The sequence below is a fragment of the Schistocerca nitens genome, chromosome 7, assembly GCF_023898315.1.
Source record: "Schistocerca nitens isolate TAMUIC-IGC-003100 chromosome 7, iqSchNite1.1, whole genome shotgun sequence".
Classification (NCBI taxonomy): Eukaryota; Metazoa; Arthropoda; class Insecta; order Orthoptera; family Acrididae; genus Schistocerca; species Schistocerca nitens.
Window position 1 is genome coordinate 164085527 of NC_064620.1, and position 27336 is coordinate 164112862.

General features: G+C 42.0%; 1 protein-coding gene across 1 annotated transcript in view; it reads left to right on the forward strand.

Annotated features, from left to right (window-relative positions):
- Window positions 1-3988: 3988 nt before the first annotated feature.
- The window catches only part of LOC126195519 (eyes absent homolog 2-like), a 211728-nt gene continuing 188380 nt past the window's right edge, over window positions 3989-27336 (forward strand). Inside the window, exon 1 of the mRNA XM_049934145.1 lies at window positions 3989-5986. Within this exon, the coding sequence (XP_049790102.1) occupies window positions 5915-5986 (72 nt within the window). The 5' untranslated portion in view covers window positions 3989-5914. The remainder of the gene's footprint in view (window positions 5987-27336) is intronic.

Sequence of the window (27336 nt, forward strand, 5' to 3'; positions counted from 1 at the left end):
GGGGTGCCATATTGTCTTTCCCGCGCAAACTGCTGGCGAAACGGCGTGACGTCATTAGGAATACGGGTATCGAGAACACTACAAGTTTGTTAATAATAGCAAATTCCCATCCCCCTTTGTTAAAACAAATAGAATTCAGTCACATCTTACCTAGTCTTATCGCTGGCCGTTTTGTAATACTATGAGCAAAAGCAGAAAACACTGTGCTATTACTGAATGCAAAAATACTTCACATAAAACTGCGTATGGGGTTTTCGATTTCACAAAGATAGAGCTGACCTTGTTATTGTGAATAATGCAAGGATCTGAAGAAAGAAACAGATTAAAATCTGAAAAAGAACTGCTGAGATATGAAAAGCATACTCTGAAAAGAAGTAACAAGGTCCTGAAGCCAAGTGATCGAAGTATGTTGCGGAAATAAATAGGTGTGCTTCCTCTGGAATAAAACAATAAAATTAGAGATACTATAAATAGCATTTTATCTCGATGTTTCTCACCAGGCCAGTTTCGAACTTGTCATAAATAAAATGTGAGTGAAGTGGGCACCGAAAGATATCGCATCTTAAGAGCATTCTCACCCAAAGCGTCTACTTACTTCCAGAAAAAGAACTACCATTTCACTTGCCGGTTAACACTTCAGAAATGGAGCAAACAATTCAAGTGCAGACCTGGTACTCTGAAAGAAGTGCTGTATCTTAGGAAAGCTGTGATAGAACACACTAAAACGCTTCCTTTAGTTTGTTCTAACATGCATTGTGGGAAAAAGCAATGTCTGCTGCCATTCCAGAAGGGCTTAATAGCTTCAATGAACACTCTCTTTTGACTTTACAGTGACATAAAAATATGGAAGCTTCGTAATTCTTAACTTCCAGGCTAAACCAAAACTCTTTGGAGAATTTTTTTCCGAAATTCGTTGCCTAAGTGCATTTTACGACAACCCAACAACGCCTTCCGAAATGAAAAATAGAATGCTGCTTCTAATATTGACTGCAAATACAGAAGACATCTCCTTGTCGGCAAATACGTCCGTTAAAGAGTGTACTAGTGAGGTAGTGTCACATGTTATTCCATCAAAAGAAACTGAACAGAACTTCATAAGGTTCGTCACAACCGTGTTCTTTACTAACGTAACTAGGAATGTGGCAACTGATTTAGACTTACTAATTTCAGTGAACAAGAACTAGATATGATGCGGTTTCCTAGTTATGAACCAGCAATCAGTGAGGACTGCGAATCTCGAGAAGCACAAATATCTTGCGAATTACGTAGCATTTAAATGCAAGCACATTGACAGTCCCTTGAGTTCAGTACCAGAAAAATTTCCTCTGAATTCAGATTGCATCACCGGTAATAGCTGGATCTGCATAACCTCCAAAGGTGGGTTGATTTTTCCTCAAGCTGACAGATTCAACAAAAGAAAGGAGTTGAAGTAATATTTTGCAGTTTTCATGGGCGACATGTAACGAAGTGATGTAAAAGTTTTCTACAGTAACCGCAAAGTTTCCCGATATGCACCACTAACTGGTTTCTCTCACAACCGTGTTCTTTATTAACATAACTAGGAATATGGCAGCTGATTTAGACCTTTCGCTAGAATAAGCCTATAATGCATCAGCAGCCAAAAGCTGAAACAGAAAAAATGAACTGGTCGCAAAGAGAAATCTTCAGTGGGTTGTGTCGTCATCAAACTGGGCTACAGTGAGTATTTATAACCACAGTAACATGCTCAAAATCTTAATATTAAGTCCTTGACGGTGGCTGATGTTATAACGTAAAAGTGTTAATGTCTTATAATTTTAGATGTAAGCGATGCTTAATTATGCGCGTCAACACTTAACAACAAACAGCACATGAGGCTGGTGTTGAGCTCTCGCGTTAGTATTCCTGATGACAGTATAAGCATTAACCAATAGCAGCGCGTGAAAACCCTTCGACCACGGCGTAATAGCCCGGAATATTTTAATTGTGACAATTCCGGCCGTGAAAGCTTACATTTTATAAAAGCAGCTAGACGCCCCGGAATGGCCTACCTGACTATTTCTAGTTGCCTTGGGTAGGTAGTTCTTACCCCCCACAGCGATTGTGCATATTGAAGAAAAATATAGGCTATGTCCGCCCGATGTTCATTAGAGGATCGTGCAGAAATTTGAAGTAAATATACCAACAACTTTTACAGATTTTTGCTAATAACGTCTCTCCTTTATGTATATTGCGTAGGTTTATGTTTCAAGTCAGATTACGAAATCTTATGTAGACAGGATCTTCCTCTTGTCGCGTAGGTAAAGTGTGCAAAATTCCATCAAGATCGGAAAAAAATTATAGAATTGTATGAGTTACAAACAAACAAACGGATACACGTGTTTATCTTTCGGATGCTATATTTCTCTGAATTGCAATTTCTTGGATGTTATGCTGAAGCGATATACTAAGCGCTGATTTTAAAAAAATTTTGTTCTAGTAAAACGTATTATTATCATTAAAATCATAAGCGTATTTGGCACGGTACAAGTGTGGGGGACTGCAAATAATGTTTTTCTTTTTGTTTTTTTTTTTGGGGGGGGGGGGAGAGTGTAACAAACCGTTACCATTCCGAAACCAAACATGGAATACCCGCTTCATCACTGCAAAATAAATATTGACTTATCCTAGGTAGCAGAGTTCACCGTTGGCCCACCCAAAGGTAATTACGGGAGAGTAAGTTGCATTACGGTGTGAGCCTCGCGAGTTTTAGCGAGCATCGAGCGTGCAAACAGGCGGCTGCGATCAGCTGGTAGTACTGAGCGCGACGCAGGCAGCGCGGCGTTTCGCGACGCCCCATTGGCCGGAGGCGGAATGCGCGGCTCGCTATTGGCGCGGGCGCTTTCCCTCCTCGAGGTCTTTTTTGCCGCCCGGCCGCGCCGGCCGAGGCGCCTCGCTGGAAGATCGCACACTGTTCTCAGCGCGTGCGTTGTGCGCGTGTGGCAGGCGGCGCGACCGTGCGTGAGCGTGATCGCGAGCGAGTGCGTGCTGACCGCGCGTCCGGATAAGATAGCGCCGGCCCGGCGCCTTCTCCGACGCCTCGCTTCTCGGAACGCGTCCCGCGCCTCGGACATCGCGCTGCATCTGTCCATGTTACCAGCAGAGAATGTGACGCGTGTGACGTTCGTACCTAATCGCCAGTGTGGAGTCTGTTGTTGCTTATAGTAATCTTGTAAGAATCGTCATCACTTGAACGATAGCGACGCGGGCTGCTGTCGTGCTGCTGTGTTCAACATGGGTTCCCCGCTTAGCTAGCAAGAAATCCTCTAGTGATTGTCTGTTGTCTCTTACGTTCTGCCGCAGATCTACAGGGACAGCTGGATGTTATGTATGAGAATGTAAACAATCACCGCCTATTATTGTTTCTTACACTGAAAACGGCGCGACTTGGTCCTATTTTCGTATCACACCTAGAGGTCTGGTACTGGAGAGACACTGCAGCAGTAGCAATATCCGATCTTCTACCGCAGATCAGAAAACTTCGCTCTGTTTCTGCGAATACAACAGCAGCATTCCTTGCTCACCCCAGAACTCGAGCGCAACCTGAGTGAAGTGCTTACACGGGTAACGAACTCCCCTCCAATGCGCAACGTCTGATACTCTCATATAATAAGTCAATTAAGTGTTTAATTGTGGCACCACTTTGTACTAAATTGGGCTAGTGATCATTACAACCTGCAGGCAGGTGATACGATTTTACCGATCGTTTCTGATCCGTTGAGTGCAATCAGCAACCGAACTCCACGACATACTGGGTAAATAGCTGAAAGCCACACGCTGAGGCTCTCTCACTAGAGTAAGTCCTTGCGTGTGTACGGCGCCACGGCTCACACGCGCGTGGGACGCGCCATTCGTCTTCCCGAGCAAACGTCAGGCCGGCTGCGCGTGTGCGCTGCGCTCTTGTTTTTGTGGGTGATTCCCCTCCTCCTTCCCCCCCCCCCGCCGCAGCACCCCTCCCCCCCTCGCCGCTCTCCTCTCGCTGCGACCCCTCGCCAGCGACGACACCGCGGCTAAATTCTCCGCGCATTAATGTCAATTTGAGGCTACCACTTAAATAATAGAAGTGAGGTCTTCATTATCTGCCCACATGGTCCGAGAACAACATAGTTTGCCGTTTTTACAGCTTTCGCTGGCTCTTCGGTGTCGACACGTGATTGTCCCGCAGAGCGTTCTCACCGAGCCGTAGCTACTCTGCACGGTGAATAAAGTAGAGAGAGACAGAGACAGAGAGCGAATTAATTTCAATTTCACTGTTGCTATGTATCAGAAGACACAGAAAACGCAGGCCGAAGGATACTTTTTAGACTTGTCACGAAATATCTGTGTGTTTAAGACAGCAAGTCATTGATTACCATCCATTCAGCAGTATATGTCAGTATGATCTTTGACATTTTTAACTGTCTTGGCGTTGTGATTTTTCGACACGGTCTGGGAGTGACACTGGCCTAGTCGTGACACACTGTGTTGCAAATTACCTTTGTAAATATACTTCCCCGCTGCTGAGCCTCTTCAACGACAGGTGCGTGTTACCTGCATGTGTTCAGTAGTTCTGTTTTATGCCACATAGGCAACTGTCAGCGTAATTTACATCCGAAGCCTTGTGATACTTGCGACCCATTACTGCTGTGACACCGCAGAGTCCCGAGCTTGTTCTGTTTTATGCCACATAGGCAACTGTCAGCGTAATTTACATCCGAAGCCTTGTGATACTTGCGACCCATTACTGCTGTGACACCGCAGAGTCCCGAGCTTGCCGGCTGCTGCACGTGCGCCTGCTCCTTCAGCAGCCGTTGTCAGTCGCTGCTACTTGCCGGCGGCTGCCGCAGCCGCTGCGTTTGTTTGGAGAGTACGCCGGCTTTTCAGCGCACAGTGCCCATAAGCGGCGTCAGGGAAACGAGCGAAGCCGACGACGCGCTCGCGTCAACAGCAACGGGCGATCAAAAGCGCTGGCGGTGCCGCCCGCCCTACACTATCACAGCAAACAGTTGTGTTTCTCTCGGGCCTCCACTCCACCTCACCTCTTCTCCTGCTGCAAAAGGGCTGTTGGCGCGCCGCTGATCTGATGGTTAACTCATTTATTGGTGCATACGCCGACTACAGTGGTCTTCCGTACACACTATACAAAGTGCAAAGTAAAATAATGTAGTGCTTTTCTAATCAGCTGCCACTTAAATAGTATGAGGACGTATGTGCGACTGTCATTAGATCTGAGTTGGAGTTTTTATCACCGTGTTCTAATTGAATGCTCGAAAACAAAAAACACTGTGTGACGGACTTTGGAGCGAATCATTTGGACTCCATCGCGACGGCGAAGAAAAATTTTGCCAAAGAGAGAAGTTGTACAACGGTGTTACCGTAGATCGCTGCGAAAGAAATACTGACAATGTAGAAAAGTAGTGAAAATAGAAAACAGTTATACAATAAATCTCAACTGTCCTGAAGACCATGAAAAGACACGAACGAGAGATGACAAGAATTTGAGGTATTGAACAGTCATTCTCGGTTATAGCACCGCGAAATTTCTTTTATAGTAATGTGCTCACAGCTGTTTGTGTTACCAGCGCAAGCGCGCTGAAGTACGTACAACTTGTGTTCTTCCTATAGTTATCTTCAACGCGTTATTCCTCTAGCACAAACTTAGGTAAGCACGAAGTATTTCACATTCGACGTATTTACAAGGAATAAACAGTAGGAATCTTTTAAGTGCTTCGAGTGTGCTCCTTTAAAGAAACGCTCTGAAGTTCGATATAGTGCCAAAAAACACGAGAGGTCAACTTCATCTAGCGCGAGAGATGTCTCTGCAGGCATTAGTGCTAATTTGGAACAATCGAGGTCAGTAAGTGACTGTGCCCGGAAAGAGCGGAGTACCTTGCATCACGGCGACAACTTGAGCACCATGGTCACGTTCATCCCATGCTGCCCCAGCCTCGGACTTCGACTGGGCGACGCCACCCTCACCTCACCCCAGGTATAGTGCTGGCTGTCCACCATTCTCCATATACGCATGCACTCTTGCTCAAACCCGTTTTACTGTTGTTTTTTTTTATGTAGCAGGCGCAGTTAAAGCTTGGGAGGAATTGCACCGTACATGTGGCAAATCTATTCTTGAATCTTGTCGTCACTGTAAGCTACAACAAGATACGGAAGAGAGTTTCCGAAAACGTTGCTTGTGTGGCCTGGTTCGATTCCTCGCTTTGGGGCATGTTTTGATATACCAGAAAGTTTAACCTCTACTTCATAACGACATACACCAGTCATACTTAAACGGCAGTAGGTTGCTTTTCGATCGCTCTGAGAAACACCGACCCAGGAAACTTTCGCTTATATTTCGAACAACTGTTCTCGTCTTCCTTCCGTAATCCGCAAATTTGTTTCATACAATATTTTCTTATGTCTGAAGCTTTTGTTCGTGTCAGATTTGCAATACCACACAGGTTGCAGGCAACTAGTTGCAGCCTGTCGATTCATAGTACGATCTACTTTGTCAGTACCAATTTGATACCGTACTTCACGAGGAGCACAGAATTGGTAGTAAATCTGTTAAACGAATTACAAAATGCAGTATCCGTTGTCATATCCCCTAGCTTCTTTGCTGTAGGCAATCGTACGTTAAGACAGTTTTCAGATGTGACTAATTTCCTTAGTGAAATAAAACTACGCGTATCCAAACGGAGAGTGACCTGCTGTAGAGCGTACTCGTCCGAGGCCCATAATCACCAACCGCATTTCCCTGCAATCTATTAAGGTAACACCAGATTTTATGCGATCTTTATGAAAATACTCTCCCGAAGCCAACTTCATCGCCCGTAGATAATGTACTGGAATTGTAAAATATGCGTTCTGTAATAGGTAATTAAGTAAAGTGAATAATTATATTATACCATTCTTCTCAGTAGATAGTCGGCAGTTGTTATATCAGCATCAGTTGCCGACAGGATAATGAGGTGCCTATCTGTCTTATTTACGCATCGTTCTCTCCATCCCAACATAATTGCGCTTCGATGTATCACACTGTCTTATATTCTCTATGGCATGACTGATGGACGCAGTCTCAGTTCTGGACGTAAAACTGAAGAACACAAGTTGGGTGTTGTACTAAAATGCTTTCTATGTACAATCTGATTATTGTGTAGCAATATATTTGGACAAAATGTAATAATATGTGCAGTAACGTTACTGCGGGCTGTACGCGCTGGATCGCCGTCTATATACAGCGTAAGCAGCAAGATCTCGCAGAACACAGGAGCATAAAATAGATAATATCGATGTTATAAAACCACCTGAAAGCAAAGGCCCAGTTGACATATGTGATAGCTATTGGGACCTACAAGAAGGATATACACCTAAATGGACAGTAAAAATCTAGGGAAATATTCTATTTCGGCAGGCAATAACTCTTTGATAAATCATCTGTCACAGTGTCGTTTACTGTGCGACGTCGTAGTGCTGCTTTAATGGGAGACGGAACAAGCCTTGTTCGTTAGGCGTAACATAATATCGTGCCGGAAAGTCTTTCCATAATTTGTCAGGGAAAAGGATCGCCATAGCATAGCTTCACATGCAGATAAGATATACCTGTATGTAGCACACTATTTCATTAAAACATCCACGATTGCCTTGATACATTGCTTGTGGTGTAAGACAGAGTGAGAGTTCAGAAAATCAAGCTATGAGTAAAAGTGCTGAAAGTTTCTTTCAACATTTAGCCATCTCTTTCCCCGATCTTCACATAGTGCTTCTGATGTTCCGTTTTTATCATTGCGCAAATTATATTTCAACCTGTACATTTAATGAGTCTTGATTCATTATATCTTTAGAGTAATCCACTTAGAAGTTCGTTTTAGACCCATTGTTATTTTTCTACAGATACTGAGAAATTTACAACGACATTAGTAATAAATGGATTTGTTCACTGGGGAAAGCTGACGGCAATATTCATAGGACTTGATCAGTCCTCAGTTAATTCAATCTGTTGTTTCCCGAACAGTCATTTCGTATGTCGACTTCTTGCAAATAGGTTTCACTATTATTGGAACAAAAGGAAACGCTGTAGAGGTCAAGACTCTGGTATCGTATCCCAGAGAAGTGAGGTTCAAATCTCTATATGACCAGTCTCATTAAGTTTCCCTATTACTTCCAACTATTGGCAAGATGGTTTCTTCAAGAGACGCAGTCTCTCTCTCTCTCTTTCTCTTTCCCCCCGCCCTCGCTTTTCCTTCTCTCTCTCCCTAACTCCCTAGCTCACTTCCCCTATCCTGATCCGAACTACCTTTGTGATTTATTGAATTCGATCTCCCTTCCTTGATCAAATACATAACGGCACAGCAGCCCATGTGTCCGTAAGCGAGCATAGAAAATGCTATGAATAACACAGTACGATTCGGACTTGGAAAACAGACCACCTAAAAATATGTTAGTGCAAAAAGAAAGATTAGAGATCAACATTCCGTCGTCAACGAAGTCTAGAGTCAAAGTAAAGTCGGATCTGGGAAAGATGGGAAAGTCGATCGGCCGTACCCTTCAAATGAAGCATCATAGCATTTGCCTTAAGCGATTTAGCAAATCACAGAAAATCTAAATCTTTATAGCCAAACGAGTGTTTGACTGGTGTCCTCGCGAATGCGACAGCGTAACAGTGTTACTGTAATCTGCGACGGATCGTTGCCCATCAAGGAAGCTCTCCTATAAAATACGGCAGGCTCTTGTCGCGATGGCGCTGTTCCGCTTTACTCCATACATAGTGCCTGCTTATTTTATGATGGAAGAGAGGTCACTGACTTATTTTTAATCCTTGTTTATTAAAGTGTGAGTCTCTACCTCACTTGGTATGTGCCAGGCTATAAATCAAAAACCCGGGGCTCGTTCGCCACACGGTCCAAGAATTTTTTTCTGTCGACTATCACTTCTTTCTTTAATGTGAAAAATTTTAGCACGTTGTGGTTCGGAGCCTATGTTAGACTGAAAATGCCCTTACAACTGCACCGAATAAATCAGTTCCAAGATCGAAGGAAGCTAAAGGGAAACTGTCTCCAATATGACCATCCTTCGGCTTGTAGATAGTTTTACCTTACATAGTTGTAGTGTGGTCCACTCCATGAAATCTGAGCGGTTACGTGCGTAAATAACCATTAATTACTGTCTTGAGCTTTTCTTTTCATGATTGTCAGTGACATTATCCGTGAACTTTGCTTCTATGCGGACTGCTTCGTTCATTTTTTTCCCTGCAAGATGTTCGACATGTTAAAAATATTGCTGTTACTGGCAGATGTTCTTGTGAACTCGTTAGACTGTGTTGATGATTATCTATTACCGTCAACAAAGCAGCTAGAACAAATGTAAAATGCTGTCAAACACGATCAATAGTGATTTGCATTAGTGCTGCGCATTCTAGTTTGTAGTACTTTGGTGAGCAAATGCCCAAGAAGCAGCTGATTGGACAACCTTACACACTGCTACAGGTTATTCTGGCTTAGTCACCGGGAATCTGGACAGAGTTGTCAGTACGAAAGAGGTTTTCTGCTGTCACATCGTTTCTATTTGTTTACTGTGTCTTCCGCACGGCAAGTTTAGAAAAAGAATTCTAATTCTCAAATGCATTTTTATTACGTTATGGCATTTTAAATGTGTTTGTTTTCTTTGAGCCAATACGCTGTTGTGGTAATTTCAACAACGCTTGTTAAAACCGCACTTGAGAATGAAATGAGAGCAGCAGAGATTTCACAAAGAATAAAACAAAAATATTCTCAAATAGATGCCTAAAGTTCTAACCACCAGACCACGGTGGCAGCTAGTCCATTTTCCAGCGAGTGTTTCATAAATAACTTGTCATTTAATCGCTATTTTTATTGACAAACACTGGCAGTGTTTATATGAAATTCTCAGTTCTGTGGAGATCAAACTCACACTTCAAGCAATCTTATGGTTTCGATCGCTTTGGGGCTCACATGACTATGATACATACGCTCATTTTTCTCAGTTATGGTTTTGGAGTTCTGATAATCATTTCGGTGGATAACACCAGGTTTTAGCCGTGGTGAACGTAAAACATCTTGTAGAGGAGGAAAAATGCATCTGTCTGAAGATGGAGAAACTGCATGAGACCGTCATGAGAAACATACAGCAATTTAAATGTCAGTTGGCCATCCATCTAAAACATTGACAATTTATGGTTTTCAGTTAGAAGTTCTTAATTAAATTTCCAGTTAATCAATCTGCCTGTTGAATAGGTTTCTGGGTACGTAAGTTGGTGCAACCAGTGTAAGACAGCACTATTTTGTGGTGAAACCGAGATGGTGGTTAGTTGTTCGTAGTCCTCATCTATGACTTTTGAGTAGAATGGCAGACTACCACTTTATGAACACAACGTAGTTTGTCTTGTCTCTCCATGAAAAGCCTCAAGGTGCTTCTTTCAGAAGACGAATATAGATTTCTTGTGCCAACCTTGACTAATGCAGCTAATTGTCAGCCTGTAATAACCCTAATGTCACCGGACACTGAATTCTAAATTTTCTTCTACAGTTCCTCCCTGGACAACATTCGAATCCTAATCATGCTGGCTGCCGTTATTGATTAATTATCAAAATGAGCTAAATTAGCCTTTATTTGCCTTTAGTTCACTGTGTTGCCAAAGTAGTTGCTGTTGAAGTGTATCATCAGCGCGGGCCCTATTTGGAACAGTGAACTCGTAACAGGTAACTACTCAAATTTCCGGAGTGTGCCGATGCTTTCAACATCTACGTAGACAGTAAATGATGTGAAACATTGTCATTCACAGAATGTGATTATTTCAGCGCATGTAAACAACTACGTTCTAATATTTCTTCCGAGAAAGTTGATCACGTATCCTAATTTTTCGTATCCACCTTGCAAAGATGAATCGACAAAAACAAGTCTTTAACATCTGCGTCACACTGTTACTTGACGTTTGATGAATTCTTCTTGGAATCTATCTTGGAAACATCCTGGCTTCCAGGAATAATTTGCACTGATTACACTTAGTTGGCTTCTGTCAATGGTTTCTCCTCGCTTTCGTAGAAGTTACTGGCTGTTGTACCACGAAAGAGCGTGGTCACCCCACCGAGAAGATTCCAAATACAGTTCATTATCTAATAAAGAGCAGAATACCTGAAAATGTACTTTGTGTCATTTCTTCATTTCCGAAGTCTTATTACTAGATTTCAAGTATTAGTATCGCCATAACGTACTGCTTAACTAGGGCCAGTGGTATTACGGAAGATACGAGTTAATACGTTCTTCCTGTTCTCCTTCACGAAACTCTGTAATACTCAAGAACGAAAATTAACGCCACAACTGTCAGTTAACCTATGAACCTGCTTTTGTCCTACAACAGTTGCCATGGATGGATGAATATCTTGCTAAGTTGATCGAATAGCCTGCTAATTTGCTTGCAGCCTCGCATTGTTAACATGTCGGAATAAAAGATGCGCAGCTGTCTCGTCTTATTACTGAATTTTATTCTTGAAAGTTTCTCGAAAATTTATCTTCATGCAGCATAGTGTACTTGCAGTGGTAGCTGGTGACAGGTAAAAGTAATAGTTCAATGCACGTTGAGTCTTGCAGATGTACTCATTGGGCAATTTTTTCTTTGTTTTATTTTAGTGAGATCGTTAACATTGTGCCTTATTCGGTTCCCTTGTAGTTACACAGTAACACAGCAGAAGCTACATTTATTGCGTTCGATATAATTCAGAGATATCTCTTCTATATCTGTGATCACAGGCTGTTTCGATAAATCATTAACTGTTATAATAAGGCAAACAGCTGTTCAATAAAACTGCCTTCCATTTAATGTAAATAACTATAAATATATTTGTCTTGATGGCAATATAAAGAAACAGAATAACCGGTTTCACTTGTTGAATAACCATCTACAGATTTAGGAAAACTATAGGCAAACGATTAACAGGATCAAAAAGCACGTTGGTGAAAGTTCAAAATATAACTTTTTTGATATACAATTTTTTAAATTATTTATAAACGTTAATTGTCTAACTCGTAATTAGATAGTAATAGCATTATTGTTACTAAGTGCAATGTAGACAATTTTAAAAAATTTAATACTTTTTAAAACAATTACAGACATATAAATATATTTGAGGTCGCTTTTCTCCATCTTGACAATTTCAGGTAATTATATCATAATTATTTTTTAAATGTTTAACGAATAAGACAAGATAACGTGCAATAGCTTATAATGCAACTGGTCTCACAAAACACACTGTGAGACGTAACCGAAAAAGTTGCATTGTAGATGTAGATGCAGATTTATTTATTTATTGTTCCGTGGGACCAAATTAAGGAGAAGTCTCCATGGTCATGGAGCGAGTCAATACATGAAATTATAACACGATATTAGAAACAGATAAAATGAAATACAAAAAAAAACATATTCAGGTGACAAGTCGTAAATTTAAATGAAGACAATCAACAATGTAACACTGGAATTTGCTTAATTTTTTAGCTCTTCCAGGAGCTCCTCGACAGAATAGGAGGAGTGAGCCATGAGGAAACTCTTCAGTTTAGACTTAAAAGAGTTTGGGCTACTGGTAAGATTTTTGAGTTCTTGTGGTAGCTTATTGAAAATGGATGCAGCAGAATACTGCACTCCTTTCTGCACAAGAGTCAAGGAAGTGCATTCCACATGCAGATTGGATTTCTGCCTAGTATTAACTGAGTGAAAGCTGCTAACTCTTGGGAATAGGCTAATATTGCTAACAACAAACGACGTTAAAGAAAATATATACTGTGAGGGCAATGTCAGAATTCCCAGACAATATGAATAGGGGTCGACAAGAGGTTCTCGAACTTACACCACATATAGGTCGAACAGCCCGTTTTTGAGCCAAAAATACCCTTTTTGAATCAGAAGAATTACCCCAAAAAATAATACCATACGACATAAGCGTATGAAAATATGCGAAGTAGACTACTTTTCGTGTTGAAGTGTCACTTATTTCAGATACTGTTCTAATGGTAAATAAAGCAGCATTTAGTTTCTGAACAAGATCCTGAACATGGGCTTTCCACAACAGCTTACTATCTATCCGAACGCCTAGGAACTTGAACTGCTCCGTCTCGCTTATAATATGCCCATTCTGTCTGATCAAAATATCGGTTCTTGTTGAATTGTGAGTTAGAAACAGTAAAAACTGAGTCTTACTGTGATTTAGCAACCCGCACACTGCCGAAGTGCTGAAGGTGATACCCGCTCCTTAGTATTTTTTGTGGTTCTGAACACGGTTGTTCAACGACAACAAAACATTATCTGACAGTTTCTTTATATTCCAATCAACACAGATAAATTTTAGTGCACTATTACGGATCGCTTTTTTCCTCAATTGACGATGTTAGGTCTGATATTTAATGGTAAATTTTAAAGAAAAAGTAGAGCAAGTCACCTGTTGGAAATTTTGAAGATGACTCAGCTACTTTCGTAATTGCTTAGTTCAATGTTGAATTCATCATTTTGTAAATTTATAATACATAGAAATTTGTAGAATATTTAAAGATGAAACTTTGTTTTGTTAGTTTTTAGAAGCTATAGCTAATGCTTCGACTGCGGACCAGAATAATTCACCAATAAGAACTGACTTCAGTTTCTTGAAGTAGTAATCTAAGTGTGTACCAGTTGCTCTATTGCGTCATCAAAATCTTTTCGACCCTACAGTTAATATCTTTCTGAGCACGAGCTTAATTGAGGTTTTTCCTCTTGGTACCTTATTGTAGATGTTATGGTTTCTGTCAGTTTCTTTTGGATTATAAGCTTCAAATTCATGAGTGAATGAACGTATTATGACGCCACTAATAGGCGTATTTACCTAAATATTACCATAAATTGATTGAGGATATACATATTTTTTCGTATTAGTCTTGCCATATTCTCACATTTAGCCACTCCTTGCTATGGAATCACTCACGTCAATGTTTAATGCCATATAAATTTCATAAGTGAATGCTTGTAAAATACATCAGATTACTGTGTTTGTTGTATTAGACTCTGGCGCTGCTAATAGACGCGCGAACTGATGAATGAAATTGTGTACGAAAATTAGCAATCCATTACAGTACTAACTTCCCCTGCGTGAGCACTAGAAGATTTCTTGCCTTGTTTCCAGTAGGTCTGATGATTCCTACACAGTATTTTAGGGACTGGTCAATCGTGAAAATACCATGTAAAAAAAATGGAAGACTCCCTCGAGATTATTAATTTATAAAAGATAATTTTTCATTACGGAAGTTAACATGCTGTATTTTTTGTAGAGTTACGGTTTGTACGTTTCCTGAAAGCCTCGTAGTAGTTGCTTCAAAAGATGATGTTATTCCCTATTTTCTTGTTTCCTATCTATTATGATTGGCTTCAGTAGTTGTATAATTGGAAAAAATTGTAGAGAGAGTGGGAAATTGAACACATCAGGATCATAAGTTTCAGATCTAATTCGTTGGTACCAGTAATTATTGCTTGGTAGTCAGAAAAATTCTCTCCGTGTGCATGAAAGGAATTACTCAGCACAGGTTTGTCACGAGTTGCGAGAAAACTCTAGGCTATTCGTCTTCAAGCGTCATGTGAAGCTATGTTTTCTTGAGGAGGCTGTTTATTTTACAATGTCGGCGGAATTATTCTTGCAGCTGGCATCTCGCGCCGCTTGCGAAATTTATTGTCGCCTGCGCTACGACAAGCCTTCCGTTTCCTCTGTATGTGGTCGTTGACTTTCTGTATGAGTTACGTTCTGCCGTATGCCCCATAGATTCGTGTCGGTCGAGGCATATTTTACTCAGGTTACAGACGCTCCTCGTTTGTTGTGCTTTTCTGCCTGTGCACAGCAAAGGTTTGTTTTCGTCCTGGTCTTCCCTGCACTGCATGTACCGCTAGTTCCATTACAACGTGGTGCCTTATTCTTGATACAAGCTAACAGACTTTGAGCAAGATGAGATCGCATCGATGCGTAGCGGTTATCTTGCTTACATGTTTTCTGACAGTGGTTCTTTACCCTTTGTAATGGAAGAAAGACAAGCATTTGAAGTTCGGTCGACGACAAGGTCATTAGAGACGAGCCCAAGTCCAGGTTGGACTAGAATACGGAATGAAATCGGGTGTGATGCTTTTACTGCAAACATCCGGGCATTAACCTTAAGTAATTTACGGAAACTGCTGAAAGCCAACGTCTGAACATCTCTTCTTCCGAATGCTAGTCCAATGTCAAGACTACGTTATCTCTCTCGGTGATTTCATAGAAAAATTGCAAAGGGTACCAATATATGAATCGCCGTAGCTAAGTGTGCTGTAATAGCACTCTGGGTTTTCTATTGTCTATTCCGTGATAACTCTACTGGGCAGTCTTCGCAAACACTGTTGACTAGGGCTCCAGTGATGCACTGAAATTTATGAACGTAGTCACAATGGAACTTGGTCGCTGGTAGGAGCTTTAGTAGCAACACCAACGTCAGGTATTTAATATCAGTTTCACCTACTCAGCCAGACTTAGCCAACATGGGAAATACGAGACAGCATTTGCACCTATGTGCAAGCAAAGCGACCTATCAGCATTGCATAAATGGTGGAAATTAACGTTTATTTGCGTCACACAACTCTCAGTCATGCTAACACGAAACATTATTGTTCTAGTTAGAGGAGAAAACTATGTTTTAGATGTATGACTCATTTTTATTCCTTTCTTTGGAAATTATGAAAGCATTTACATTATACACTTTATTTGTCAACAAAGAGCCGGCTGCTGTGGCCGAGCTGTTCTAGGCGCTTCAGTCCGTAACCGCGCTGCTGCTACGGGCGCAGGTTCGAATCCTGCCTCGGGCATGGCTGTGTGTGATGCCCTTAGGTTAGTTAAGTTTAAGTAGTTCTAAGTCTAGGGGACTGATGTCCTCAGATGTTAAGTCCCATAGTGCTTAGAGCCATTTGAACCATTTGTCAACAAAGATATTTTTGAAAAGCGTGAAATCAGTCAAGTGAGGAGCGCAAGCCCAATTAGAATATAACAATAATACTTTGTTGGTCGTAAATTGAAAGCACAGTATTGTTCTACTGGACTAATTTCGTTAGCTAACCTTCTTCGGCCTTGTAAGCCGAAAACCAGTTAACTATATAAATTAATCCTTTAGAACATACACCGTGTTATGCTTTTCATTGATTATTGTGTTGTTCTGTAAAGATGTGACAGAAGACCCGGTTAACTTTATTGTCAATGTCGATCACTAGATACAATAATCAATTACCAGTTTCAATAAGATGCAATCAGTGTGGGGAGACAAAATAGAGTATTGCAGCGATACATGGTTACCCATACTCATATTGTGTCAAGAGACGCTATTAAAAGTGTAATGTTTTTGGACTTCACATTATTGTGTATAAAAGTTTAACATTATGCTGCTGTATGACGTATTTTCAACATTTACTGCATGTGAAGGTGATGGTGATTTATTTTAACCGGTTACCCGACAATTCAGTATTGTACAGGCAGTATTGTACGAGGGCTATTCGTTTACTAATTTCTGATCGTTCGCAAAATGGAAGCCGCAGTGAAAATCTAAAATATTTTATTTTCAACACTTAGCTACTTCTTCCCGCTACTTCTCTACGTAATCGCCGCTCTAATTCTGTCGTATCGTTCTACCAAGTTTTCAATACCCTCGTCATTGAAGGCAGCCGCCTGTGCTTTCTGTCAGTTCTCTACGCTGGTCTGCAGTTTGTTTTTTGTGCCAAAATGTTGTCTTCTTAGTCATCAGTTCATGTGAAGGCTGTGAGGGAGCCAAATTCTATCTGTACGGTGAGTGATCAAACACTTCCCGTCGAAAATGCTACAGGAGCGTCTGCTTTGCCCCTGAAGTATGCGGCAGAAAACTGTCATGAAGAAGGAAATGCGTAACAGTTACATAATGTGGACTGCATGAAGTCAGGCTAAATCTCTCAGCAGGCACTCATGCTTGGCGAGAGACATTCTTTTATTGGCATCTTTGCGTGATCACTGTGCGCTCTGAACTGAAAAGAGCGATGGGACACGATCGACTGGCGTACTAAATACGCTGCCCAACACTTCTGCGAAAAAACTTCATGGGATTTTCACTGTACTTAACCATTTCGCAACCGATCGGATCTTAATGAACGAATAGCTCTCGTATAGTACCGAAACAAAGGTATTATTTGAACTTGCAGGCATTCCACTTGCGCGGAATTGACACATTTCCTTTTTTTATTTTTTACTTGTTTGCTAGTTGTTAACCAGTATTTTTTTGTTGTTGAATAACATTAAGCAATAAATTTAAAAAATATATTTTACAGGACATTTTCATTCAGGAATTAACTCATGGTTTTGTAGACTTAGCCAGTTCTATTCCGAGTCTTACGAGGAGAAACGTAGCGTACAAAACGAAACACGTACGTGGATTATTAAATAGTTTGGTGGAGAGAGAAACCTTCATGTTAATATTTTAATCACGTAATTGTCTCATACTGTTATTTTTAATTGTTGTTTGTAAGTTTCCTTCATTTTTTTCTGTTTACCGTTGTTCCTTAGTTGCTTCAAAATTCGTGGATGTATGTTCCGTCTATGCAACTAATTGAAGGCAATTTATTTCTTGGCATACGCGTTTCCCTTCTTTTATTTGTTAAGCATCTTTAGTGGCGATTTCCAGGGCCCGCATCTCGTGGTCGTGCGGTAGCGTTCTCGCTTCCCACGCCCGGGTTCCCGGGTTCGATTCCCGGCGGGGTCAGGGATTTTCTCTGCCTCGTGATGGCTGGGTGTTGTGTGCTGTCCTTAGGTTAGTTAGGTTTAAGTAGTTCTAAGTTCTAGGGGACTTATGACCACAGCAGTTGAGTCCCATAGTGCTCAGAGCCATTTCCAGCGCTGTTAGCTCATGCGTGTGGTCCTGGAGATGTGTTCATTGGTCTCCACGCTGCTGTTGGCCAATTTCCGGCGTTCTTTCACCAACATGTGATTCAACACATCACATACATCACTTCCACACATCACAAATCGGTCAATGGAGCATGTAGAGTAATGAACACATCTCCAGGACCACACATATGAGCTAACAGCGCTGGAAATCGCCACTGAAGATGCTTAACAAACAAAAGAAGCGAAACGTTTGTGTCAGTAAACAAGCTGCCTTCAATTAGTTGCATAGACGGAACATACATCCACGAGAAACTGTTTCCTTGCAGCAGTAAATGCGAGGGAAACATAGCTCATGTTGAATCGCTTATTCTAACAACAGGTACAACAATCCTTGATTGGCTTTTCGATATATACACCATCGGAAGTAAGATCATTGTATGAGATTTTGTGTTCCTGTGTCACTAACGTCTATCACTTGCCTCTGGAACCAATGTGCAGCAGTCGTCTGTGCCTTTCCATCACTGTGAACATCAGAGGTAAGAAGGGATGGTTGTTGGCGCGTACAAGATACCGACTCAAGCCAGATGGGCATCCAGCTAACACAACTCTTGCAGAAAATGTGTTGTACGCTGCCCATACGTGGCGCGACATGAAGTCAGCACGGCATTTACAATATACATTCCGCGCCTCTTGTTCTGAATTGTCGTTTCCAGTTTACGGAACCAAATTACACCGGGCGCCAAACTGGCTCATAACTGCAGATGTAAATGTAGCTACATATCTATGACGTGACTAGCCGGATAGTATTATTAATTCGCATGTTTTTATTGGTTACGTTGGCATCGTTTTCGGTTGTCACCCATCATCTGGTGGCTTATTATGCGTAACTTTCACTCCTACGCTTTGCCCTAACACGTCATACCACGAGACGAAATATAGTGTGACCTTATAACGCCAGGCGATGCTTTTTCACCTAATGTGACTTGTTGCATGCCGGCCGCAGTGGCCATGCGCTTCTAGGTGCTGTAGTTTGGAACCGCGCGACCGCTACGGTCGCAGGTTCGAATCCTGCCTCGGGCATGGATGTGTGTGATGTCCTTAGTTTAGTTAGGTTTAAGCAGTTCTAAGTTCTAGGGGACTGATGACCTCAGATTTTAAGTCCCATAGTGCCCAGAGCCATTTGAACCATTTGAACTTGTTGCATCTTTATTGACGATGATAACTGACATTGCCGTAAAATACGAGTACAGTGACGCTATATCAAATTTGCAGCATGAGATGAAGCTACCCAACTACTAATAGGCAAAGGCAGGGCACAGCAACGATAGACTGCCACAATAGCTTAGACAGGGTAAGGTTTCATTTTTATTTTGTAGTTTATGGCATAAAGGCAGCGGACGAAGGGCGTATGTGCGTACGATATGCGTAGTACAGTGCTCATATCACCAATAAAAACGTCTGATTTAATAGGTTATTGATTGCGGATGAAGACATATACAGGTTAATCGTAATGCAAAGCGACTTTTATCTAAGGATGCGCAGCCACACGTGCACCACAAGGTCGTCAATAACAAAGGATGCGCGATGACTGCCCACTTTGTCACTGACTTTTCGAGGACTTGGAAAATTACTGCCGATGAATTTTACTGGGGGGGGTTAGGTTCTGCACATTAGAAAATTTACATAATTTTGCAATTTTCGGGAGAAGGAACCACTACATACAATAGCCGCTTCCTAAACACGCGTAAGCTCTTTCACCGCTTAGGGTGCCACGTTCTCATTGTGTGGGGGGGTCTTACTTTCTGGGCTACCTTTGAAGCAGGCTCGAGCTCCAGTAATTCTTTTCATTGAGCAGTTGTTGACTTCCAAGGGAAGGCGGTGTCGCCGGTGCACGCGCAGCAGTGTTCCCACGGCGCGGCCGGCAGGTGCCCCGTGTGTCGGCCGGCTTAGCGACCTGTCTCGGCAGCGTTCGCGCTCCACCGGCGCACTCCCCGCGCTAAGCTGATTACTGTTCGCTAATCGCCGGCCCAGACACAGGCTGCCTAAGAGGATTCCCACGGCTTTGGTTTTTCTACGAAATTACGTCTCCTCAGACACCGAGAATAAATCGACTCCTTGCCTAAGTATGCTCTCTACGTGGGGGTGACGCTAGGCAGAGGAGTAGTAGTGAAAGACTATAGACGGAGAATGGGTTATGTGTCTGTTGACTATGTCTACAAATTCATTTTCTCAAATTATTTCGACATCAATGGAAGGCCCTCGCTCTCACCTGTTTTTCAGTCAGTGGTACTCGATCTTCTAGCCTCCCTGCTAAATAAGGAAACTCACCAAAATCCTCAAAAGTACAAGTTCGAATAGACCTAAGGTTAATGATATTTTTAGTGAGACATTAAAAGATTATTGTACACAGGGTTATCCAAAAGTAGCTGTAACACTTCGTGGGTGTAACATATGCATCAAAATAAGAGTAAAATGTTAAATAAAGTTTTGTCTGAAACTGATTAATTTCCGAAAATTTGGAAATTTGTGGTAAGGTCTTATGGGACCAAACTGCTAAGGTCCTCGGTCCCTACTATTTAATGTAACTTAAACTAACTTATGCTAAGGACGACATACACACACCCATGCCCGAGAGAGGACTCAAACCTCCGACGGGAGGAGCTGCGCGGACCGTGACAAGACTCCCTAGACCGCGGGGCTACCCCGCGAGGCAATTTCTGAATTATGTCGAATAACGTCATTTGTGGGCCAGTACTGACTTTTGGCATATCGTGTTCGCCTGCATATCGACTGATGTTACTTTGTACACCCCTCTGCACTGCTTGGTTGATCATGGCACGAAACGCCTTTGTTTACTTGAATTCGGTGTGATCCTTTGTACTCTATGGCGCCGTCGTAGTGTAATGGATCATATATACTAGTCGGTAGTTCATAGACTGCTGGCGTAGTGTACGGCACGCTGACATATTCAGATGGTGAATAGTGGATATGTACCATCTTTTACAGCGCACTGGAAGGCAATACCGAGCAGCATGACGACGGTATATGGAAATGTTTCCAAACGGAAGAGTACCAAACCATAAGACTTTCACATTTGTGGGTAGAAATGTAAGTAAATACGACATTCGTGTTGCGCCACGTTTATATCGGCCTCAACTGGATGGAATGGTTGTTGAGAACATCCTGGAAATGGTACATGAAAAATCCGATCATAAGCACGTGCCATATACGGGTCACTACAGCGGTTTCTCAGTCAACTGTATGGCCTCTGCTTCGGAGAAAGCAATACAACTAATTTCACCTCCAGAAGGTACAGGAGCTGACACCTATAGATGATCCCAGAATTCAGAATTTCTGTCACTGGTTACTCGAGTGCCATGCAGCGTATCCACTGATCGGTAGTCGCGTACAGTTTAGGGGCGAGAGCCTCTCTAGCCACGTGAGTATCGTGATCGCTCATAACATGCATCTGTGGGCGAATGAGATTCCTCGTGTAACTACTAGGTTGTCAGCATCGTCATGTAGTGGACATTTGGTGTGGTGTAGTGGACAATCAGTTACTCGGACCGCATGTTATTTCCCAGCACCTGACTGGCAAGGTGTATCGACAGTTTTTGGAACATGCTAACATGGTTTGGGTGGTCTGCTTCATGATATCCGTTTTGCTACAAGAACCAACTTATGTTTTATGCATGGCTGTGACGCTGTATATTTGTCTCACGGCCAGAGAGTATCTCAGTGTTGCTTATCCAGATAAGTGGATAATTCTTGGAGAACCAGTTGCTTGGCCCTCTAGATGTCCGGATCTTAACCCCCTGGACTCTTACATTTGGGGCCGTCTCAGGGAGTTCGTGTGTGGTGTTGATACTGAGAATGTAGCACAGCTACAGCAGAGAACTGAAAATGGCTGTGCGACTGTGAAAAATGAGATGAACGGAGCCAGCAAAATTCCGTGAGCGATAAGTCGTCGAGCACGTCAACGTTATTGTCTTCATCTACATGAACGTCATTTTGAACATGTTGTGGCATAAATGTACAGAATGTAGTTGTGTTGAATTTCGGACCCCTTCGAGTCGTAGCTTTCTGAGAAGAATTAATTTCGTGTTTGTTTTGCACTTGTGACCCCTACTCTACTCCATAACTTTGTTTAGCAACTTCGAAATAATTTAATATTTCACTCTTATTTTGATGCATACATTACACCACGACGTGTGTACAGTTACTTTTTAATCGCCCTGTATAAACGGCAGTCAGTGTTCATCGTCAAATGCTCATTATTAAGCCGGAAAGATTTAAGGACGTCACTGTTGGGCTTCTTTACAAGGAATTCGACTCCCTCGCTGTCGTTTACTACCGACCACTCTCCCATTCCAACAATTTAAAAAATTGAGAGACGGTATTAGTAATGTAATCAAAGGTTGCCAGATACCTATACAAATAATAGTTAATGGGACAACTAGTTATACAGTCACTGAGCACGTAATAAAAACTACCAGATCAAATCCGGCCATTTCGCATAGTCTGCGAACTTTGTCTATACCAGTCGAAACATTCTATTAGATGAGATGACCAGCTCCTTGGGCTAGTCGTTACATTTACTGACTATTGAAGAGAAGGTTCCGAGTTCGATTCCATATGACTATCTCAGATTTTTGTGAGGAGAATCGTCTGCAACGTGGTCCGCATGTTTATTCCAAATGAGAAGGTGATTAATGATATAACCAGCGAGAGTGACACGCAAACCGACTACAAGACTTAACCTAGGCTGGGAGCCATCCGACGTTTGTTTTATTTATTATAGGAAAACAAGCGTTCCAGTGTAAGATATAGACGGCAGTAAACTACAGAGTACTGCTCCAGTAATTAGCAAAGAGAATCTGTGTTATCTTTACAAGAAATCACAATAGGTGTTCCGCAGTATTCGATCGTGGTCCCATTCCTATTCGTGCTCTGCGTCAATGATCTACCATTTTTTATGAATCACGAAACATATTTTATCGCGCTTAACGCATAATACAAGTACTTTTGGTGGGCAATGGAAAGCAACCTCGACAAAGAAAATAGTGATATTTAAGTAACTATTACTAATTGGATTTGCAGAAATCGGCTATTTATAAATTTCGAAAACACACAGTTCATCCAATTTTGTACTCCGAAAAATCCATAATTTTTTATTAATGTACTGTACCAAGCAGAAACAACAAATGGGCTGGAACGTTTTAAGGTTTGAGGCATGCATGATGATGAAAACTTAAGCCAGAAAAACCCTGAAGTATATCTGCTGCTTATTGGTCCATCTTCCTGTTCACCTGACCATGAACTCCTCCTTTTACCTGTAATAGGAAAAAGTCAGCAGAAGAGAAAATGAAAGAAAGAGCACTGGGGGTAGAAGGCTAAAACTAAAGAGGAAGAATAACTGACAAGGTAGGTGAAGGAGACAAAACAACTATGCTGGAAGGTGGTTTCCCACAATTAACTAGGCACAAGCTCCGTCTGCTCCCAAATCTCAGCTACGATATTTCTGTTACCACTGGACAAGGAGGAACAGAGGTAAGACACTGGGTTAGCAATCAGAAGAACTGCGACTAAAATTTCCTTTAATTGCTTACCTCAAAAGCCGACAGGTTTCTTTTGAAGAATACGCAGCCGACTTCCTTCCACACTTTTGTTCAGTCCCAGTTTGTGTTCCGTCTCTAATGACTTCGTTTCCGATGGGACCTAAAACCTTAATATTCTTCCCTTTTGTTTTCTTAATCTGCAGTCATGTGCTCATATCGCACAATCAAAAACCAGTGCAAGTTTTGGGATATTGTAATATTCTAATTTAGAATTTCACCACTTTGCCAATGGGTCTGTTACTACGACCATTTAATTTGTTGTATTTTTTTATATTAATCTTGAAGTCGGCATTTATATCCTGGATTACTAAGTTCTCGTAAAAGTGACGATTGCTGTTGGTACCAGTTCGCGGTTCCCGCCAGTCTATTATTGTCAATATAAGGTTTTAAACAGGACACTCGTACCGATTTTCTTTGTGACGTACATCTGAGATCTTATAATTGTAATTAACTAATGCATAAACTATAAATTGTGACTTCCTTTGAATAAAATATGGAGTATTAAAATTTACCATGGTTTAGTAACAATGTAACATTTTCTCCTCTTTAGTGTTCCAGGGTTAAAGATGTAATGCAACCTAGTATTATTTCAACGTTGAGCACTATTTTGGCCCTCCTAAATCATTTCCCACAAACGGCTATTGTTTTCTGCTTGTTAGTAGATACCTGCTCGTTTTGTACGTTCCTAGTTGACAGAGAAGAGCTTCCGTAAATACCGTGGAGTGGAATGTAAACGCTTACTGCGTTTTGTTCGCGATTTACTCCAGTTGCGTTTCTGTAAATGAGGAGTTCATGGCCATTACGGAGATGGTTGAGTGTATGAGACACGACACGGGGACGCGGCTCGTGCAAATCCACGGCATCCGCGTGACGGGATGGGGCGGAGTGGGGTGGGGTGGGGTGCAGTGGGGACGGGCCGTCGCCTGGGCGCGCTTTTTCCTCTGCCGCTGTGACGTCGTCGCGCGCATGTCCTGGTCCCCGTCCGGCGGAGCAAAAAAACAATAATAGCGACTGGAAAAAGCGGCCCTGCATCGTTTCCTGCACACACACAGTACAGTACAGTAGTACAACAGGCGCTCTACTGACGGACGTCACAGCCCCGACGGGAAACATATGCAAGATAAAGGCAAAAGAAACAATACTGAAGTAGCTGTACTTGTGATGGAAAACCGAGGGAAGGATTCTACAATTTTAAAATATACCTCAATAAAAACCGCTCCCTCTGTCATAGGAATCTTTCTGACTGTGTAAGACTCAATATACGGCGTATGCTTTTAACCCTTTTACTACCATTGGGACGTGTGTGTGCCACGAACATCGGACCAGCGGGAATTTGCTGTATGCCATTGCTGTGTATCGGTGTCCCACTGGTAAAGGTAGCTAATGATTTGCAGAATTCTTATGATTACAGCTTGCACCTGCTCTTCTGAAGTTTAATTGTTATTTCCTCCGCTCCGCATTGTAGCACCGAATTAATTCACACCTGCAGGTAGGCAACCCAATGAAAAGGTTTGGTAAGCGCTTCGCTGTCTCACCTACCCGGGCAATTCGTCTAAATGAACTGCACGTGGCCGGCCGCGGTGGTCTCGCGGTTCTAGGCGCGCAGTCCGGAACCGTGCGACTGCTACGGTCGCAGGTTCGAATCCTGCCTTGGGCATGGCTGTGTGTGATGTCCTTAGGTTAGTTAGGTTTAAGTAGTTCTAAGTTCTAGGGGACTGATGACCACAGCAGTTGAGTCCCATAGTGCTCAGAGCCATTTTTTGAATTGCACGCTGGCATTGATGCTTGCCGCATCACTGGCGGTGCCCATATTGAGCACCTGTAATGCGGATTAAAAACTTGGAGAGATGCTGTAACCATAGACAAGTTACAGTTTTCTGTATGGCTTATTGTTGTTGCACAGTCGTCTTCTGAAACGCCAGAGGCGCTTATGAATAATACCCTTGTATGTCCCACCCCTTCCCACGGCGGAAAACGAAACGTCGAGAAATATTTTTTTCGATATTGTTACTTCTCATTACGGTATTAATTAACATAACCATGCACTAATGTCTTTAATTTGGAAAAAAGAGTTCAAGTAAGTTATGGACGTATTTATACACCAGTGTGCTGTCGAATCCAGTGTCCACTTCGAAATATCATTTGTTTTATACCCTTAATGACTCAGTTTCTCTTTTCATTTTCTTTCCGCCGTTTGACATTCAGTTATTTAACAAGTGTGTGATGCAACTTTTATAATTTTTTCTCATTATAATGGTTCTTTCATTTTAGAAACTTGATTTTCTGGCTGAGGAGGCCATTCCACACGGCAGAAAGTGGAAGTAGTTATTACTGAGAAAGTCTTTGATACAGCAATACCTAAAATCACTGTGCAGATGTGTGCGCAGAACACGCTAAAAGACTAATAAAGTTAACAAAGAGAAGATGATGAGCGTTCCTGAACCTTTCCTGTGGAAACATTCAAAATTGTTGCGGTGACACTCGCCAAATCAGAATTAAAGGATATTTTATCCATCGAGAGCAACAGAATTTGCGATGTTGGTGATGATCCAACTACTCAACAGTTACAGCAACTATACGAATGCGAGTAGTCACAAAAAATCTCACACCATTGTATGTGTCTTAATCAGTGGCCAGGTGTGGAACATTAACTCTCCGATTCATTGTGCTAGGGAAGTCTCACTAGCGTATTCTCTTTCAAGTTATGCAGTCCTATCCTCTGTCTTATGACCGATGGGGTTCCCCGCGGATCTGAAGACCGGTTTCAGTGGAGGTTTAGATGAACATTTCCCTGTCTGGGAATGTTCCTCACTTCTCAGCTCTTGTCTTTGGACTCTGCGGACCGAGGTGACGCACAGCACTTGCATTCGGAAGGTGCAGAGTTCATTCAACAACAGTCCGACCAAACGGATTAGTTTCCCTATCAGGATGAAAGCCGCGATAGTTCCTTTGGAAAGTGCATTGCCGCGTACCTTCTGCATCCTTTTCCTGTGCGTGATTATGCCCCGTCTGTTATAACTTCGTCGTCAACAGGCTATTAAATCATAATATTCCTTCCTACGCTGTGCTGTGGCAGTGGATGCATCGGTATTGAATTCTCGACGATGCAAGTGGAAGTCGATAACCGGCTTCGTTTTCGAGGTAGTCTCCACAAAACAGTGTTACCCAGTACAGAATGCTATTTGGAATGAGATTAGAGATTTTTAATTGGTATTCTGGAACTTTCTATGCTGGGAAAGATGCAGCTGTTGGTGGTAAGTTAGATAGTGAACCAATGTCAGCTCAGCGTTGAGAGGAATTCCCGAAGAATAGCCCCACTTTGAGCTTCACAATGACTTGATGTCAGAATTCTGGTGCACTTCCAAAGGCGTAAGTGTTCGAGAAATTCTGTGCGTTTAATAGAACTTTGATCGGAAAAGTACGCGGGCAGAGATTGTTTGTCAGACGTCTAACGAAGCTGCTCCTGAAGAAGCGGCACTTGGACGAATGTAAACTGAACATTTCATGATGTGAACCGGCAAGAAGACGATAGTGGCGCATTTGTTTCAACGTGGGTCTTCTCAAGTAGTTAGAACTTTCCAAGCTATGTAAACAGATGTATGCACCTTTGGAAAAATTAATCGATTGAAAGCAGTAAATACACTACTGGCCGTTAAAATTCCTATACCAAGAAGAAATGCAGATGATAAACGGGTATTCATTGGGCAAATATATTATACTAGAACTGACATGTGATTACATTTTTACGCAATTTGAGTGCATAGATCCTGAGAAATCAGTACCCAGAACAACCACCTCTGGCCGTGATAACGGCCTTGATACGCCCGGGCATT